The sequence below is a fragment of the Oncorhynchus nerka genome, linkage group LG24 (genome assembly GCF_034236695.1).
Source record: "Oncorhynchus nerka isolate Pitt River linkage group LG24, Oner_Uvic_2.0, whole genome shotgun sequence".
In the NCBI taxonomy this organism is placed as follows: domain Eukaryota; kingdom Metazoa; phylum Chordata; class Actinopteri; order Salmoniformes; family Salmonidae; genus Oncorhynchus; species Oncorhynchus nerka.
The window spans coordinates 62241075-62260682 of NC_088419.1; the positions used below are offsets into that span (position 1 = coordinate 62241075).

A 19608-nucleotide genomic window follows, 5' to 3' on the forward strand; every position below is an offset into this window, starting at 1 on the left:
CCCAAAGAACATCCAGCCAACTTGACACAACTGTGCGAAGCATTGGAGTCAACATTAGACAGTATCCCTGTGGAACGCTTTCGACACCTTGTAGAGACCATACCCTGACGAATTGAGGCTGTTCTGAGGGGGAGGGGGGTGCACTCAATATTAGTTCCTAATGTTTTGTACACTTAGTGTATATTCCCTGTTACAAAAGACTGCTTTATCACTTCACCCTTTTAGGTAGTATACTGTACGCTGGTGTCATTGTGGATATGAGTCAAGGCCATGTGACCCAGAATGTATTGTTTTAATGAGATCAGTCATAGATGTTAGCTTTTTCTGGAAAAGTCGACATGAGGTTAGGGTTAGGGTTGCTAAAAAAAACGGACAATATCAATAGCAGCTATGTGCGAACATTTTCATAAACATCTCAAACTGAAAAGAGCAATATAGATGTAATTGAAAATGTGTTTTACTAGACTCGAATGGAGCTCAATTAAGTGGTTAATTCATTGGGTTAAATTGAGATGTTTCATGTAGTAGAACTGTCTCCAACGTTGTTTTCCCATGATCATTTTTATCATAAATCTATTTGATTTCCACTATGTGCTGTCTGCTATTGAGGGAGGTGGTAGAACTATTTTCCACTTCCTTTCCTCCTAATTTAACCCCTGGCTATACTGTGAGTGCTTTGGTTATACAATATTCAACAGTGACACAATATTCAATACAACAGATTGAATATGAGTTTCACCAATACAAGACACTTTATATTCATGTCATGATCATTCTGATTCTTAACGGGCCAATCTCTTTAGGATTATGTGGTTTGAGCTCTGGTGCACCTCTTGTCACTAGGTTTTACTCAAAACCCACAAATGTATAGGACTTTTGCAATATGAAAATATCACAGATTGTAATCACATGATGCTGTTGATCAAGCTGTATGAAGGCATGTTATTTGAGCTATTTCAGTGAAGTGAGAGGGAAGTGAAACATACTGTATGTAGGAGGCTCAGTCTGTTCCAAGGCTAGATTACATTGAGTAGTCTGCACTTGGATGATATTGGTTTCTACAGGACTGGAAATGCCAATTGGAGAACCACGTCAAATTCATGGGTTTCGTTTTAACAGGCGGCATTGAAGACATGAGCACTCACTCTAAACATAATTTTGCCAGTGAATAGGAGTCTCTGGCCTGTGGGTGTAGGTTGAGACTCAGCCTGCGTAAAGTGTCTTTTGTTTTAGGACCTAGTTTGACCTAATCCTATGTTAAATCGTTTCAGCTGATCAAGCGGGGAAACAGTTTGATGTAATCCTAATTTGGCTGGTTTCAGTTTTCTAGCAATATTGTCGAGCGTTTTTGGAGTTGCCTTGCGCAATTAAGAAGTGTATCCTTAGCTCGTTTTTGGGGATATGAAAGGAACTTATTTTTTTAAATCACTGATATTGAAGTGAAATTGTTGGTAACAGTTATGTCTGACCAGTTGCTCTCTAATGAGCGGTCTTTACCCCTCTTCAGGCGGTTGTGTTACGCAGCTGGTCACTTTTTGAACGACCTTTGCGCGTCGTTATGGTTTACCTACCTATTGGTCTACTACCATTCCGTGCTTGGGTTCAAGAGCACATATGCAGGTGTATTGCTGTTTATAGGTCAAATAGCGGATGGTGTCTCCACGCCCCTTGTCGGTATCGAGTCGGATCGAACAGCTGGATGTGGAGCATATGGCAAAAGAAAAACATGGCATTTAGTCGGTAAGTATGACTTCAATAATGATAATTGATTAGCCTGGTTTAACTAAAGTTATGTAGCAATTGGGTTACCCAGTAACACTGTTGGGTGAGTGCACCTGTGCCATAAAGATCCAGACCATTTGGCAGAGGACATAATTCTATACTTACATGCAGGTAGGCTAGATTTTCTGTCGAAAATCTCTTGCACACATGAGAATAAGAGAACAGATCCTACAATCTTGAGACCGTTGGTAGGTTTCAATTGTCCCAGGTTTATTAGACTAATGAAATGTCGCAATAACAAAACAAAATCATTGCGAGATGTGTAGGCCTAAAGGAAACTACAGAGGATACGTTTTCTAAAGATCAACAATATTTGTATCTGTTAGACGGGTGTATTTTTATTTTATTGAACTTCCTTTATTGCGACAAATGATGATGGAAACGGATGTTTTTCGAAAAAGTGATTGCCGAATACTTTTGAAGGTACACGGGAGCACGTGATTTAATCACGTAACTATACATTCCAATCTAGTTAATTCTAAATGCCTACTGCTTGCAAAATATATTTTTCAACTATCAAAATTATGTTTCTTTGCAGGACAAGGATTTTCCTGTATTTCAAGAATGCCTGAATTGTGCTTGCCCTTGCTTTTCTGGTTGGCTGGCACGTTCCACCAACCAATTATTTCAGATCTACAGTGCAAGTTACACCAAGGCGCGGACCCTGGCGTTATGTTGGCACACAGTACCAATCAAATGTTTGGACACCTACTCATTCCAGGGTTTTTCTTTATTTGTACTATTTTCTACATTGTAGAATAATAGTGAAGACATCAAAACTATGAAATGGAATCATGTAGTAACCAAAAGTGTTAAACAAATCAAAATATATGTATTTGAGATTCTTCAAAGTAGCCACCATTTGCCTTTGACAGCTTTGCACACTCTTGACACTCTCTCAACCAGCTTAATGAGGAATGTTTTTCCAACAGTCTTGAGTCCCATGTAACTCAGTTGGTAGGGCATGGCGCTTGCAACGACAGGGTTGTGGGTTTCATTCCCACGGGGGACCATTACGAAAATGTATGTGCTCTTGATAAGAGTGTCTGCTAAATGACTACATTGAAAATTATGAAGGGTATTGTGGAATCTATTTTCTATACAAACTGTATAACTGTAGACAAAAAAATCACTGGGCAAGTTAATAAAAATATAGCTACTGTTGGGATCATCTCACCACTGCCAGCAATGTAGTATTTGAGGGGGAACAGGCAGGACTCGAACCAGCAACTTTCTGTGAATACAGGGTGAGTGCTGCTCTGGGGGGGTCAAGGACCTAGTAAGGGTGCCCAGCTTTAGGTTTTGAAATGTCCCACACACTGGACCATTATCAATGTAATTCTGAAATAATCCCAGTAAATGTACATGTAGGACAGCGGGTAGCGTAGTGGTTAAGGGCGTTGGGCTAGTAACCGAAAGGTCGCTGTTTGAATCCCTGAGCCGACTAGATAATATCTGCATGTGCTCTTGAGCAAGGCACTTAACCCTAATTACTCGGGATAAAAATGTAAAATATAGTCATAATATTGTACAGGATTATACTGTATAATAAAAACCATCAATTAACTAATAATCGTATAACTGGACCAGCTGATTAAACATCATTACAACAGGCTCATGAAATTTTTATTTTTTTGTCCTGTCCACATTTCTCTTTATTGTTAGTTCCATGCAGTTAGTTTGTTTACCCTGATCTCATCCCTCGTATCCCTCCACCCTTACAGGCACTATCAGTGTACTTATCTCCTTTCCCTTCATATTTAACCCGTGTCTGGGATGTGGTGACAACACTCCACAGTGGGTGTGGCTCACCTATTTCACCCCCTTCATCATCATCTTCCAGTTTGGCTGGGCTGCCACCCAGATCTCCCACCTGTCACTCATCCCAGAGCTGGTGTCCAGTGAGCATGCCAAGGTGGAGCTCACTGCCTACAGGTGAGCCGAATAGACTACTTTAGCAGGAGGTAAACAGCAAGCTAGTGAGGTGATTCTTATCGCCCCAAATAAAAAGATTTATGAGGAAATGAGTTGAAAGTGAAAAATGAAGGTACTGTACCACAGGAGGCTGCTGAGAGAAGAATGGTTCATAATAATGTCCAGAATGGTGCAAATGGAATGCCATCAAACTTGCAAATTATGTTTGGTATATTTTATACCATTCCGCTCGTCATTACCACGAGCTCGTTCTCCCCATTGAAGGTGCCACCTTTCCACCAGCATTACGTAGTCTAATAATTAGTGACATCTTCTGATGTAGTTTTACAACCTTGTACCGTCTCTCTCACTGTGTAGGTATGCGTTCACGGTGGTGGCCAATATTACAGTGTATGCTGTGGCCTTGTTACTCTTTCACTTCCAGGCCCAGCAGACTGGAGATCCCTCTGTCACTGACAGCTTGGGCATTGTTGACATTCCCATATTCAGGGTAAGAGCTGCCCTTCCTGACCTCACTGTTTTACAAACGGTACTCTGGTACAATACAGTTGAAATGGGAAGATCACTTAGTCCTTAAGCACACATGGGTGTTCAGATTGTTAGTCATGATGGCTGAATGTAGTCTGGGTACCAGTCTTTTTAACTAACATTCCACTCTTTGTCACTCCTGTCATTTGCCAAAGACAGGAGTGGCAAGGAGAAGAATGTTAGTTAAAAAGACTGGTACCCAGACTACCCACTGGGCACACACTGGTTGAATCAACATTGTTTCCACGTCATTTCAATGAAATTACATTGAACCAATGTGGAATATACATTGAATTGACATCTGTACCCAGTGGGTAGGCTGATCTTGATTGTAATCCTGGATATTACTTTATCCTGAACTCTACCGATTGGGACATTTTCAAAGATGAAAACGCCAACATTCACGATTACACTGACAGGGTCACATCTTACGTCAGTGTTTGTGAGGAAAACTGCAGTCTAACCAGCACTTTTGTCAAAAAGTACAACTACAAACCCTGATGCTGAACTCCGAGCGCTGCACTTAGCTAAAGAGGTGGCACATAGGCGTAACAACAAAGATGATTATTGAACTTTGAAGCAGCTGTTCAACAAGGGGATTAAAGTGGCCAAATGTTGTTTCAAGGAGCGCTTCCAACGACTGCTCGTCTCTCTGGAAGGGTTTCCGACAGATCACAAACTACAAACAAGTTCTACTGTCGTTTTGAAACAAAGTGCCCTCAGCCATCAATAGCCTCCTCAGCCATCTTGCCCCTCAGTTGACAACACCCTCAGCCATCAGGACTATACCCCCACCACCCTGCACCCATCCCATCTACTTTCTATCAATCATGACCAAAGCCACCTGAACAGTTTCATCCAACATGCTGTGCCCCTCATAAACCGGCCATCAGGTTCATAGGGATTAGTTGATTTTGCATTGAGCCGATTACTGCACCTAGTCATCAATGACCTCTAATGCAAATCTGCACTGTACTGCATTTGGGCTATGTCGACAACGTTGTATATGCACTGTATATATTCACCACGGCAGCATCCCTCTGCTATATATCTCTATGTCCCCTCTGTGTATTGTATATTCCCTCTGTAATCAGCTTTATACTCCAGAGTTTTATGTTTACTGTTCCGATATTGCATATTCTGTATGATGTCTGTGTCAATATTCTCTTTTGTATGTTGTCTATTGCTGGCAACGCCTTCTCTAAGGCAAATTCTGGGTATGGGTAAATGTACTTGGTGAATAAAGGTGACGATTCTGTATATTGTTTCCCTCTGTCTTTCTGTCTCTCTCTCTCTCTCTCGTCTGTCTTTGTCTCTCTCCCTCCCCTGTCCGGTCTCCTGCCATCAGGATCTGTCCCTCATTGTGCTGGGGATCGGGGCAGTGTTTTCTTTCGTCTTCCACCTGGGCACCCGAGAGAGGGTTCCTCACAGGGAAGAGCCAGGCTCGCAGAATGATGAGAGTCAACCCCTGATCTCCCCAACTTCCCATAACACCATACCCCAATCTCTCCTCCAATGGAATCATTGGCTGAAGGAGCCTTCATTTTACCAGGTCTTTCTCTAATCTGAGTGTATACAATATAAATTACCTTTAGGTTTTGTGGAAGTGTATTTTAAACTGTAAACCTGCTTCTTTTGTTCCAGGTTGCTTTTCTGTACATGTGCACCAGGTTGATAGTCAACTTGTCCCAGACCTACGTTTCCATGTATCTCATCAACTCCTTATTGCTACCAAAGGTAAGGCTACATGTGTATAATACATTATAATGGTGCCATTTATAACCATTCTTCAGAATCCTTTGTGCTTGTGAAACTTGCTGACTGTGTATTAATGTTGGGCTCATTTCCTTCTCCTTTTCCAGAACTTCATTGCCACCATTCCTTTAGTGATGTATGTCAGTGGGTTTGTGTGTTCTCTGGTCATGAAGCCAATCAGCAAGCTTGTAGGCATTAGTGTGAGTTTTTCTGTCTGTGATGTTTTAAAACTGTCATAAAAATCATATAAAAAGCCCTAGTATTAAGTTTCTTGTATACCCTTTTTTTATTTTGTAATTCCCCCTCTCCTTAGATGACTTATTTGCTTGGCCTCGTGCTGATCCTGGGGTTTTCCTCCTGGGTGTTGGTGAGCATGAACATAGGGAGGCTGATCTATGGAGCTGCTGTACTGCTGGGTGCAGGCTCTGCCACCATCCTGGTCATGTCGCTCTCCATGACGGCCAAACTGATTGGAGAACAGACGGTAGGAACACCCTGTATGTTGTAGCTAGATGATTTGCCTCCACTGTTGTCATGACCTTTCTCACCATGACCATGTCAAAGGAATGAACTGTGACCTTGTTCGGCAGCAAAGTGGGGCCTTTGTGTACGGGGCGATGAGCTTCACAGATAAGGTGGCCAATGGCATTGGTGTCATCATAATCCAGAGACTGCATCCCTGCAAGTGAGTAAGGACCAGACTGGGATCTGTTCTTCTAAATATCCCTTCTTTAGTGAGTAAGGACCAGACTGGGATCTGTTCTTCTAAATATCCCTTCTTTAGTGAGTAAGGACCAGACTGGGATCTGTTCTTCTAAATATCCCTTCTTTAGTGAGTAAGGACCAGACTGGGATCTGTTCTTCTAAATATCCCTTTAGTGAGTAAGGACCAGACTGGGATCTGTTCTTCTAAATATCCCTTCTTTAGTGAGTAAGGACCAGACTGGGATCTGTTCTTCTAAATATCCCTTCTTTAGTGAGTAAGGACCAGACTGGGATCTGTTCTTCTAAATATCCCTTTAGTGAGTAAGGACCAGACTAGGATCTGTTCTTCTAAATATCCCTTCTTTAGTGAGTAAGGACCAGACTGGGATCTGTTCTTCTAAATATCCCTTCTTTAGTGAGTAAGGACCAGACTGGGATCTGTTCTTCTAAATATCCCTTTAGTGAGTAAGGACCAGACTAGGATATGTTCTTCTAAATATCCCTTCTTTAGTGAGTAAGGACCAGACTGGGATATGTTCTTCTAAATATCCCTTTAGTGAGTAAGGACCAGACTAGGATCTGTTCTTCTAAATATCCCTTCTTTAGTGAGTAAGGACCAGACTGGGATCTGTTCTTCTAAATATCCCTTCTTTAGTGAGTAAGGACCAGACTGGGATCTGTTCTTCTAAATATCCCTTCTTTAGTGAGTAAGGACCAGACTGGGATCTGTTCTTCTAAATATCCCTTTAGTGAGTAAGGACCAGACTGGGATCTGTTCTTCTAAATATCCCTTCTTTAGTGAGTAAGGACCAGACTGGGATCTGTTCTTCTAAATATCCCTTCTTTAGTGAGTAACTGGGATCTGACCAGACTGGGATCTGTTCTTCTAAATATCCCTTCTTTAGTTAGACTGGGAGTTCTTCTAAATAAGGACCAGACTGGGATCTGTTCTTCTAAATATCCCTTCTTTAGTGAGTAAGGACCAGACTGGGATCTGTTCTTCTAAATATCCCTTCTTTAGTGAGTAAGGACCAGACTGGGATCTGTTCTTCTAAATATCCCTTCTTTAGTGAGTAAGGACCAGACTGGGATCTGTTCTTCTAAATATCCCTTGTAAGGACCAGACTGGGATCTGTTCTTCTAAATATCCCTTCTTTTTAAGGACCAGACTGGGATCTGTTCTTCTAAATATCCCTTCTTTAGTGAGTAGGACCAGACTGGGATCTGTTCCTAAATATCCCTTCTTTAGTGAGTAAGGACCAGACTGGGATCTGTTCTTCTAAATATCCCTTCTTTAGTGAGTAAGGACCAGACTGGGATCTGTTCTTCTAAATATCCCTTCTTTAGTGAGTAAGGACCAGACTGGGATCTGTTCTTCTAAATATCCCTTCTTTTTGAGTAAGGACCAGACTGGGATCTGTTCTTCTAAATATCCCTTCTTTAGTGAGTAAGGACCAGACTGGGATCTGTTCTTCTAAATATCCCTTCTTTAGTGAGTAAGGACCAGACTGGGATCTGTTCTTCTAAATATCCCTTCTTTAGTGAGTAAGGACCAGACTGGGATCTGTTCTTCTAAATATCCCTTCTTTAGTGAGTAAGGACCAGACTGGGATCTGTTCTTCTAAATATCCCTTCTTTAGTGAGTAAGGACCAGACTGGGATCTGTTCTTCTAAATATCCCTTCTTTAGATCTGATCCCTTCTTTAGTGAATAAGGACCAGACTGGGATCTGTTCTTCTAAATATCCTTCTTTAGTGAGTAAGGACCAGACTGGGATCTGTTCTTCTAAATATCCCTTCTTTAGTGAGTAAGGACCAGACTGGGATCTGTTCTTCTAAATATCCCTTTAGTGAGTAAGGACCAGACTGGGATCTGTTCTTCTAAATATCCCTTCTTTAGTGAGTAAGGACCAGACTGGGATCTGTTCTTCTAAATATCCCTTTAGTGAGTAAGGACCAGACTGGGATCTGTTCTTCCTAAATATCCCTTCTTTAGTGAGTAAGGACCAGACTGGGATCTGTTCTTCTAAATATCCCTTTAGTGAGTAAGGACCAGACTGGGATCTGTTCTTCTAAATATCCCTTTAGTGAGTAAGGAAGATGGGATCCTTCTAAATTCCCTTTAGTGAGTAAGGACCAGACTGGGATCTGTTCTTCTAAATATCCTTCTTTAGTGAGTAAGGACCAGACTGGGATCTGTTCTTCTAAATATCCCTTCTTTAGTGAGTAAGGACCAGACTGGGATCTGTCTTCTAAATTCTTTAGTAAATGGGATCTGTTCCCTTCTTTAGTGAGTAAGGACCAGACTGGGATCTGTTCTTCTAAATATCCCTTCTTTAGTGAGTAAGGACCAGACTGGGATCTGTTCTTCTAAATATCCCTTCTTTAGTGAGTAAGGACCAGACTGGGATCTGTTCTTCTAAATATCCCTTTAGTGAGTCTGTCTGTTCTTCTAAATATCCTTCTTTAGTGAGTAAGGACCAGACTGGGATCTGTTCTTCTAAATATCCCTTCTTTAGTGAGTAAGGACCAGACTGGGGATCTTTAGTGAGTAAGGACCAGACTGGGATCTGTTCTTCTAAATATCCCTTCTTTAGTGAGTAAGGACCAGACTGGGATCTGTTCTTCTAAATATCCCCTTTAGTGAGTAAGGACCAGACTGGGATCTGTTCTTCTAAATAAGACTGGGATCTGTTCTTCTAAATATCCCTTCTTTAGTGAGTAAGGACCAGACTGGGATTGTTCTTCTAAATATCCTTCTTTAGTGAGTAAGGACCAGACTGGGATCTGTTCTTCTAAATATCCCTTTAGTGAGTAAGGACCAGACTGGGATCTGTTCTTCTAAATATCCCTTCTTTAGTGAGTAAGGACCAGACTGGGATCTGTTCTTCTAAATATCCTTCTTTAGTGAGTAAGGACCAGACTGGGATCTGTTCTTCTAAATTCTTTAGTGAGTAAGGACCAGATAGGATCTGTTCTTCTAAATATCCCTTCTTTAGTGAGTAAGGACCAGACTGGGATCTGTTCTTCTAAATATCCCTTCTTTAGTGAGTAAGGACCAGACTGGGATCTGTTCTTCTAAATATCCCTTTAGTTAAGGACCAGACTGGGATCTGTTCTTCTAAATATCCCTTCTTTAGTGAGTAAGGACCAGACTGGGATCTGTTCTTCTAAATATCTGTAAGGACCAGACTCTTGTTCTTCTAAATATCCCTTCTTTAGTGAGTAAGGACCAGACTGGGATCTGTTCTTCTAAATATCCCTTCTTTAGTGAGTAAGGACCAGACTGGGATCTGTTCTTCTAAATATCCCTTCTTTAAGTAAGGACCAGACTGGGATCCTTCTAAATATCCCTTCTTTAGTGAGTAAGGACCAGACTGGGATCTGTTCTTCTAAATATCCCTTCTTTAGTGAGTAGGACCAGGATCTGTTCCTAAAGATCCCTGGGATCTGTCTGTTCTTCTAAATATCCCTTCTTTAGTGAGTTCTTCTAAATATCCCTTCTTTAGTGAGTAAGGACCAGACTGGGATCTGTTCTTCTAAATATCCCTTCTTTAGTGAGTAAGGACCAGACTGGGATCTGTTCTTCTAAATATCCCTTTAGTGAGTAAGGACCAGACTGGGATCTGTTCTTCTAAATATCCCTTTAGTGAGTAAGGACCAGACTGGGATCTGTTCTTCTAAATATCCCTTTAGTGAGTAAGGACCAGACTGGGATCTGTTCTTCTAAATATCCCTTTAGTGAGTAAGGACCAGACTGGGATCTGTTCTTCTAAATATCCCTTTAGTGAGTAAGGACCAGACTGGGATCTGTTCTTCTAAATATCCCTTCTTTAGTGAGTAAGGACCAGACTGGGATCTGTTCTTCTAAATATCCCTTCTTTAGTGAGTAAGGACCAGACTGGGATCTGTTCTTCTAAATATCCCTTCTTTAGTGAGTAAGGACCAGACTGGGATCTGTTCTTCTAAATATCCCTTCTTTAGTGAGTAAGGACCAGACTGGGATCTGTTCTTCTAAATATCCCTTCTTTAGTGAGTAAGGACCAGACTGGGATCTGTTCTTCTAAATATCCCTTCTTTAGTGAGTAAGGACCAGACTGGGATCTGTTCTTCTTTAGTGAGTAAGGACCAACTGGGATCTGTTCCTAAATATCCCTTTAGTGAGTAAGGACCAGACTGGGATCTGTTCTTCTAAATATCCCTTCTTTAGTGAGTAAGGACCAGACTGGGATCTGTTCTAAATATCCCTTTAGTGAGTAAGGACCAGACTGGGATCTGTTCTTCTAAATATCCCTTCTTTAGTGAGTAAGGACCAGACTGGGATCTGTTCTTCTAAATATCCCTTCTTTAGTGAGTAAGGACCAGACTGGGATCTGTTCTTCTAAATATCCCTTTAGTGAGTAAGGACCAGACTAGGATCTGTTCTTCTAAATATCCCTTTAGTGAGTAAGGACCAGACTGGGATCTGTTCTTCTAAATATCCCTTCTTTAGTGAGTAAGGACCAGACTGGGATCTGTTCTTCTAAATATCCCTTTAGTGAGTAAGGACCAGACTGGGATCTGTTCTTCTAAATATCCCTTTAGTGAGTAAGGACCAGACTAGGATCTGTTCTTCTAAATATCCCTTTAGTGAGTAAGGACCAGACTGGGATCTGTTCTTCTAAATATCCCTTCTTTAGTGAGTAAGGACCAGACTGGGATCTGTTCTTCTAAATATCCCTTTAGTGAGTAAGGACCAGACTGGGATCTGTTCTTCTAAATATCCCTTCTTTAGTGCGGTTTGCAGACCCCAAGGGAAACCAGGGTACAACTTTACGAGTAACTGTCGCTCTTGGTTGTATACAGTTCACAAGACAGCTGTCCAGAAAGTGTGTGGTTCTATCGTGATGTCATGGTGATTGTGACCGGGGGTGTGGCCTTAGCAGCAGCAATTTCCCTATGCACCCTCCTCATCTGGCCTATTAGGATCCGCCAACGTAAGTGTTCAAATCAGTTGTTGGTCATGTTCCGCTGCTCAGACATTGCTGAAGCATGCCAGATCTTACACCTGGATAGGTATTTCACGTATCAAAGAACCACATATTTTATAGCAATCTGGTGACGGCAGCATAGTCGATGACGTGGTACGCAACCATTGGTTGATGCATGCAACGTCTGAGCAGGGGAATGCAGATGTTATCTCTGAGTGTGTGCAATATCTGGTTATTGGGTTGTGAGAGTATCATCTTGGCAGAGGGTATGGTGGTGTAGGTGGTGTTGTAACTTACAGCTCTGTATTCCAGTCTCACAGTAAAATCAGTTAAACGGTGGGAGATCTGCTCTTTAGAGGTGTTTTTTTGTTTTGGTCGTCAAATAACTTTTGACAGGGGAAGGGTTAAAATTAGTCCGCATGCAGCTTGAAGGTATTTAGATAATATGCTTAGCTTTTTATATTTGCAAGCTTGCGCTACTAATTCCAGAAATATTTTGACTTGGATTTTGTATTTGCTAATTACAAATAATGTCTAATCCAAACTTTTTTTTTACTGCCATAAAATAAAGCCACGCCTCCATCTAGTGGAAAAATGTTGAACTACACCTCAGATTGATATGGCCCTTGCACACAACAGCGCTCAAACATGGGCACACTGGTTGAAAATCTCCTATAATGCATTAGCTATGTATTTCCTATCATTGTTCTCTCCTCATAGGTTTACCCAGTACTTCTGTCCAGATGGAGGCAGAAGACAGAGAATGAAACTACACAGGAGTCAACTGAAGAACAGATTCTTTACACTGATTCATTTGTGGGGAAAACATTGTGCCTGTTCATAGGACAAAGACCAGGAGACTTTCAGTATACCCATTGGAAATACCACAGGAACTTTACAGCAAGACATTAACACCCTCATATCTATCTATACCTTTTAAGTGATTTAGATTTACTGCATTTATGGGGGGGGGGGAGAAAATTATTTTTAAAATGTTTATTTGACTAGGCATGTCAGTGAAGAACAAATTCTTATTTACAATGATGGGTACCAATAAATGGTTACACTATTCTACTTTATAATAATACTGTGTACTGTACGCCTACTTACAGACATGTCAATGTTTTACACTTAAAAGGGAATCACTTTTTTCCTCCATAGATGTTATGAAATAACACACCCCCTGTTATTATGTATTGTCTCCATTATTTCCTTCAGATTTTCATTGTATAGATTTAGAAATTGTCAGTAACGCAGAGATGTAAACTGTTTCTGGATGATTCTTTTCAGATTTAAAATGTTAATGTCTTGTGTCTTAAGATATTGAGAGCTTTTGGACACGCTTGCCTGATACATGGTGGGACAAAATGACCACAATGCCTAGTTTTTGATGAAAATGCAGATGAGTTGTCTCTGAGGAATAAACATTTACATCTCACTCACATCTTCACTGAGAGAGATGAGACAATTCATCATCAGTACAGTTGCATACTATTTTCCACAGGTGGGCTCCCTGGGTAGCAATCGCAATTGACCACGTTGCAGGTTGGATTTATGTGGTTGTTAAGGTTGAATTTAATGTTGTGAGTTACACATTGTAACCATTTGGTGAGTACAGTCAGTTGAGTCCAAAGGTTATGAAATATAATCAAGAGAAGCAAAGAGAGAAAAGGTCCTTTCATTATTCTCTGTGAGATGGGCTTGTTGCTCAGCCTACAGCCGTCTAACTGATTCCCCAAAGCACTGTTTAGAGATGCGGTCTTGGGTAATTTGGAGTGCGGGCGTCATCACTGCTTGTTAGTTGAACCACTAATTGGGAGTCTGTGCTGGCAATTGGTGGGGGGTGGGAGCGGTGGTACACTGTGAGTGGTCCCCTCAGGGGCTATAGATTTGGAACAGTGTTGTACAGAAAGCACACCATCATCAGAGGCTTATTCAGGACTGACACCCCTTGTTTTCATGAGTCCATATGACAAATAAATGTTTTAGATTACATTTTCTTGCCCCATTTAAATGTAATCATACTGTATATCAAGATAGTCTACATGCCATTCTACACCACTAGTTGCTTCATCAGTTTTTTTTTTTCAGTTGTATCTTGGAAAATGAACCACCTCCTACCAAGAAGGCACATGTCACATGGTCATTTACTTGTCAACTACAGCTATCATGCTTCCTTCAGGAGGAATATTTAATCAGTGGATAAATCCCATTAAATCTGAGCTCTTTCTCATTAATGTGTCAGATTGACCATAAACCACCTCCTACACACCATCTAATTAGTGTTTAAAACACACAGATGCATACTTCCAATAGAGTTAGAGGGAGTCAGAGAACATATTTTGTTCAGTGTTAACTGATGAATGTAAACAGCAGAAATTCCCCCAGTGTGTTGCCAGAGATAAAGCTATAAGTGCTTGGTGAGCAATTGTATAAATAAGGAGGCTTGATTTTAGGACAGCAGCATGTTTGAAAATTAACTTGGCCAACCCATCTATTCTTGATTTTAAAAAACTACTGGTGTCCATTGTTTCAATGTCAATTCTATGTCCCTTTTATGCTCTGTGGCCCCTTGAAGCTATCGAATTCTCTCAAACAGATGTAATTATAGCCAACGTCTCGGTTTCTGAAGATATTTCATGGCTTAAAACAGCAACTTGACATTTACATTAGTTCTTGTGTCCCAACATAACTGTGGCAAGTCACGACAGCTGCTTGGGTTGCACTCTTGGATCTGTGACACACTGACCTATTCCTGTGTGTTTGCCCTGCTGCTTAGAGTTGAGTACCTTGAGTTGAATTTGTTTTGCAATAAAAGACAAAGCATTGGACAATGGACATGTACTGAAATTATGTTTTTATTTTTACTCTGACTATGCTATATTTAAATGCTTCATTGCATTTGTGGTAACAATATACATAATTTGTTGTAGGCCAGTATAGCCTTAACCAGGGTTTTTCAAACCTCACCTCAGGGACCCCAGTGATTCCATGTATTTGAACTATTCAAAAGCTGTCACACCTGATTCAACTTTTCAGCTGATTATCAAGCCCTTGATTAGGTGAAACAGTTAAGGAGATGTTTGACTGGCCTAAACTACTGTGGGTGAAACATATACAGTCAGTATTATTAGGTACACCCATTTGCCTCCAGAACAGCCTGAATTATTCAGGTAATTCTACAAGGTGTCAGAAACGTTCCACGGGGATGTTGGTCCATGTTGACGCCATGGCATCACGCAGTTTCTGCAGATTGGACGGTAGTGCGTTCATGCTGCGAACAGCCCGTTCCATCTCATCTCAAGATGCTCTTTTGGGTTGAGGTCTGGGGACTGCTCAGGCCACTCAAGTAAACTGAACGTAATAACATGTTCCAGGCAATGTTTTCCACTCCTCAACTGTTCAGTGTTGGTGATCGCGAGCTACTGGAGTCGCTTCTTCTTGTTTTTAGCTGATAGGAGTGAATCCGGTGTGGTCATCTGCTGCAATAGCCCATCTATGACAGGGATTGACGAGTTGTGCATTACGAGATGCCGTTCTGCACACCACTGTGGTACTGGCCTTGAATTGCAGTTATTGGTCTGTTTGTGACCCGGCTGTTCGCTTGCACAATTCTTTCCATTCTCGTTTTTTTTTAATTATATACTTTTTATATTTTACATAGAGACAGGAAGACAATGCTGAAGTTAACTCATTAGTGGTGTGATGGGTGCAACAGGCCCCTCGGGTCAGGTGCTGCAGTCAAAATGTGGATGATTGACGGCTCAAACGCGTTGCATGGGCCTACTTTTTTGCCAGTCATTGAGAAGTACATTGCTAACATTTTGCATTCAAATAAATGAATCAATGTTCACTCGACGTTTAGAAGAAACGCTATTTCATCTTGTGTTTACAAGATGTTTGAAACTAAATTTAGCTACGTACCCACAAAAAGTAGGCAAAAAAGGTGAAGGCTGCAGAAGTGCTAGCTAGCTAGCTGTTATACGCTGCTTATTTAGCTAGGCAGCTAAATAGATAGTCTCATTAAAACACATTAGAACACATAATTACGACGTAACAGAATGTCAATGCATTTTTTTGTTTGAATTCAAGTAGGGCTTATGTAGCCAGTCGACTACTAGCTATGTTTGTTATTGCAGGAACGCCCTGGACCAGTGTTGGGACCATAGCTATTTTACCTATTGACAGACCTGATCTGCTAAGTAGCCCACTAGCCTACAGTAGGCCTATGTTGACTCAGATACTGGTTTTGTGTTTTCTTCAGTTGAAGACTAATGAGGGTTCTATTGATGTCTACGCACTGCTGGACAATAATATGTATTTTCTGGTGAGTTATGGAGGTTGTTTGTTGAGTGCCTGATTTAATGGGGTTACGTTTGTGGGTCATGGAATGATGCCCCTTTGGTGGGCACAACAATATCTCAACTTTAAGCCTTCCTTTTGAAACAATTATTATTTTTATGGTTGGGGAAACATCTCTTTATGGTATGGAAAGAGTGTTGCCACAATATGACCACACTGTCCTGATGAAACTCTGAGAAAAGAGAGAATTAGAGGAGGGAAAAGGTTACTGTCGCAGTGTATGTCATTATTTTCAGAGTAAGGATAGATCATGATTCATTGTGGATGGCCAAAGAATGTACATGAGTTCTGATGCCAACTCAGCCAGCAGAAGTCCAGATCAGACCTGCTGGAGCTGGAATTCAAACAGTCCCATTTACTACCATGTCATTACTCCAGCGTACATACTTACAACATCATGTGTGATCCAACAACAGCCTATAAAGGAGGCCTGTTTTTTTATAACCTGAAAGAGTTTTCACCAGCCATTAGAAGTTGCGTATCACCTCAAGAGGATATTTCAAATGACTCTGGTTTTACTTGCGGAGCGCCACTACAGTTTAGTTGTGGTTTTATGTTTGAATAATGCCAGCCTTTTCCACTTTTCAAGCCTGAAATATCATTTTAAAACATTGAGTCTGTCTCAGCCAATTGTCCCCAAGAAGGTTGGTGAAATGTCATCCTCGTCTGAGGTTTGCCCTTTTTCTATGGTCATGCTTGCTCATAAAGTCAGAGTAAACATGTGGTTGGTTTAGACAGTGGTTCATGCAGACCTTCTGTTTTTAACTGAGAAGATGCTAACTGAAGTGTCTGAACCAACATCATGCTCTGAGACACTAGTTGGACTGATGCCATAGCCTGCTCACTTGTATTTTTCATCCCAACACTTAGGGTTGTCAAAAACAAAGTGATAGTTGAAAAATGCAGTTTTAGATTATGAGAAAGAATTCTGCATTGACCATAACTTTTGTAAATTTCAGTGATCTTTTTTAGATCTAGGTATTTTTTTAACTAGGCAAGTCAGTTAAGAACAAATTCTTATTTTCAATGACGGCCTGTTCAGGGGCAGAACAACAGATTTGTACCTTGTCAGCTCGGGGATTTGAACTTGCAACCTTCCGATTACTAGTCCAACGCTCTAACCACTAGGCTACCCTGCCACCCCATGGATAGTTAAACCTGTGTGGTGGTCTTCATTCTTTTTCTTTTTTTTGGCACAGTTTTAAAACCATGAAACATGCAACAACATATTATTTGGTCATTGATATCTTTGACCACAGAAACAGTTATGAGAGAAACAAAGGAAGAATAACAAGACAAAACGAGTAACCTACATCTCTTCCATGCACGTTCAGCATTTATGTGGTCAAAACACATGTTAATGAATCAAAGGCTGGGAACCTCAAGCCTGGGGAGTGGGGAGGATTTGTGGAAGAGACATTTGTTTTCTACACTCTTTAAAAGAAAAAGCCACTGCAGAATGCCTGCCGACTACACTCCGATGAAAGCATGTAACGAGTTTCTCTCCATTTAAAGTCCAAAAAGAATGAAAATCTTGGAAGACAGCCTTGTTAACTGACTCCAGCTGTGTGGTTATTATGGGTGAGAAGCTGCTCTCTCTGATGGCTTCCCTTGGCTGGGGGGGAGAGAAAAGCCACAGACCGGATGCCCCTGTATCATAAGCTCACTCAAAGCTATATAGAAAGGGGCTTGCAAAGTTTAAAGCACAGCCTCTTGCTTGTTTGAAGTAGGATTGCCTCGTGGGGTCCACTTCTTATAACTTGGGGGTGATTGTTTTTAAGAATGGGTCGTTTGAACATGGGTCATTTTGTACTTTCTCTTCAACAAAGGTTAGCCTATATGTCTTTTTAGGATAGTCTCATTTTTAATATGTTCTGTACTGTTGTTTTTCTTTGAATATCTTCCCACTCTTATGTTTTTTCCAAACGTGTGCTTGATATACTATTCAAACATGTGAATATGTGTGTCTGTGTGTGTGTGTGTGGGGGGGGGTTAGTACAGCTGGAATTTGGTAGGCTGTCTAGCAGCCTGTGGTGGTGGTGTCTATATGGTCTGGAGTGAGTGTGTGTGTGTATGGCTGCAGTTGGCTGCTGGTGTCCTAATCTTCCTGGTTTTACCCACTCTCTGTAGACTACCAAATCTCTCTGAGAGCCTTGCAGGGAGGTAAGGAAGGATGAGAGAGGGAGATGCCGGAGAGGGCTGGTAGCTGTGTGTCAGTGACTCCTGCCTGACTGTGAGACTGGAGCTGTGCTGAGCGTCCGTGCTTCACTGTATCGTTACATCTGGCTCTTCATGGAGCTCCCCAACATCACACATATGGGTGGCAAGGCAGCAGACAACGCTATCAAATGGCAGCTGTGCTATGACATGACGGCCAAAACCTGGTGGATGGTGAGTTCACATTTGAACTCATTTGAGTCTTTATGTATGGTCAGTGTTTTAAGCATTCCTGAAATCAGAATTTGTATTGCCTTTATCCACCGCTTTTGTTAAAACTACCTTCAGTTTGAAGTTGGTTTTTATGCTATCTGATATCTTACTGAATATTGTTGTGCATCTAGATGTTTCAGTTGCTTTGTAGTTTACAGATTTATTATAGTTTAAACAAAAATGACCATGGAAATTCGTAATAACCTTGTTTGATGTTGATATTATTCCAAAATGCAAAGTTTGAACATGCATGAATTCAAAGATTGTTAGGCCTAGGCTAATTGCTTATACTTAAACTTAATATACAAGTGGTCAAAACAACAGTGAATGCCTATACTAACTTTGTGAACGTCACTGTGTTGTCTGTCCTGTGCCAATATACAGAACTTTGTTTTGATCAAAATATGTGGGCCACCATCACCATGATTTATAGCCCACGGAATAAATGACATGATAGTTTATTTTCTTTATTTCTTGGTAAATAGTATGAAAGTCAATATGTTGATGAATCTGCACAAACCATGTGGGCAGCAGGTGTCCCCTGGTGTCTTCAGAGATATTACATGCATCACTACACACAAAAATACACTAAACATTCAACTAATAGAGACAATAGTTCCACTGTAGTTCATTGATTGATTACTATGAACTAAAATCTATATTTTAGTATGTGTTGAGGGGGAAACAATTGACATTGTGTTTGTTTCATTACTCAAATGGGGAATAAACGAGGTCAAGGTCTTTCTGTTGACCTAAATGCATGCATTTAGACCGGATGCCCCACTTCTCTCTTCGTGAGAAACTTGAGACAGAGTATGCTCTTATAACTGATCAGCTAAAAAATATCTGTTTGCTTACACTATCATGTAGATCATAAGTACTGTCACGCATATTCCCAGAACCACTCTCATGCACGCATTCACACGTTTTCACATGTTTTGTGGTTGTGTTAGCTCAATTGCGACAAATCTGTGGATTACACTGTCAAATGCATTTGAACACAGACACTATTTTCTGTCCCCAAAATGTTGGAGAAGCTAAACATAAGAAGATAAACATACTTTTAAGTTGTACACGAAAGCTAATGTCTCGTGTTCCGTTTCAGTAAGAGCGGACTACATCCTAACTGCAGTTATGTGAAC

At 40.9% G+C, this 19608-nt stretch overlaps 1 protein-coding gene across 1 annotated transcript; it reads left to right on the top strand.

The window, feature by feature from the left end:
- The first annotated feature begins 989 nt into the window (after positions 1–989).
- LOC115108388 (major facilitator superfamily domain-containing protein 12) lies at positions 990–14512 on the top strand. The gene is made up of 10 exons (XM_029632647.2): positions 990–1740; positions 3507–3717; positions 4075–4207; positions 5594–5797; positions 5890–5982; positions 6108–6200; positions 6314–6484; positions 6591–6685; positions 11550–11680; positions 12395–14512. The coding sequence occupies exons 1-10, from the start codon at positions 1461–1463 to the stop codon at positions 12439–12441; spliced, it is 1458 nt and encodes a 485-aa protein (XP_029488507.1). The 5' UTR covers positions 990–1460; the 3' UTR covers positions 12442–14512.
- Positions 14513–19608: the final 5096 nt, after the last annotated feature.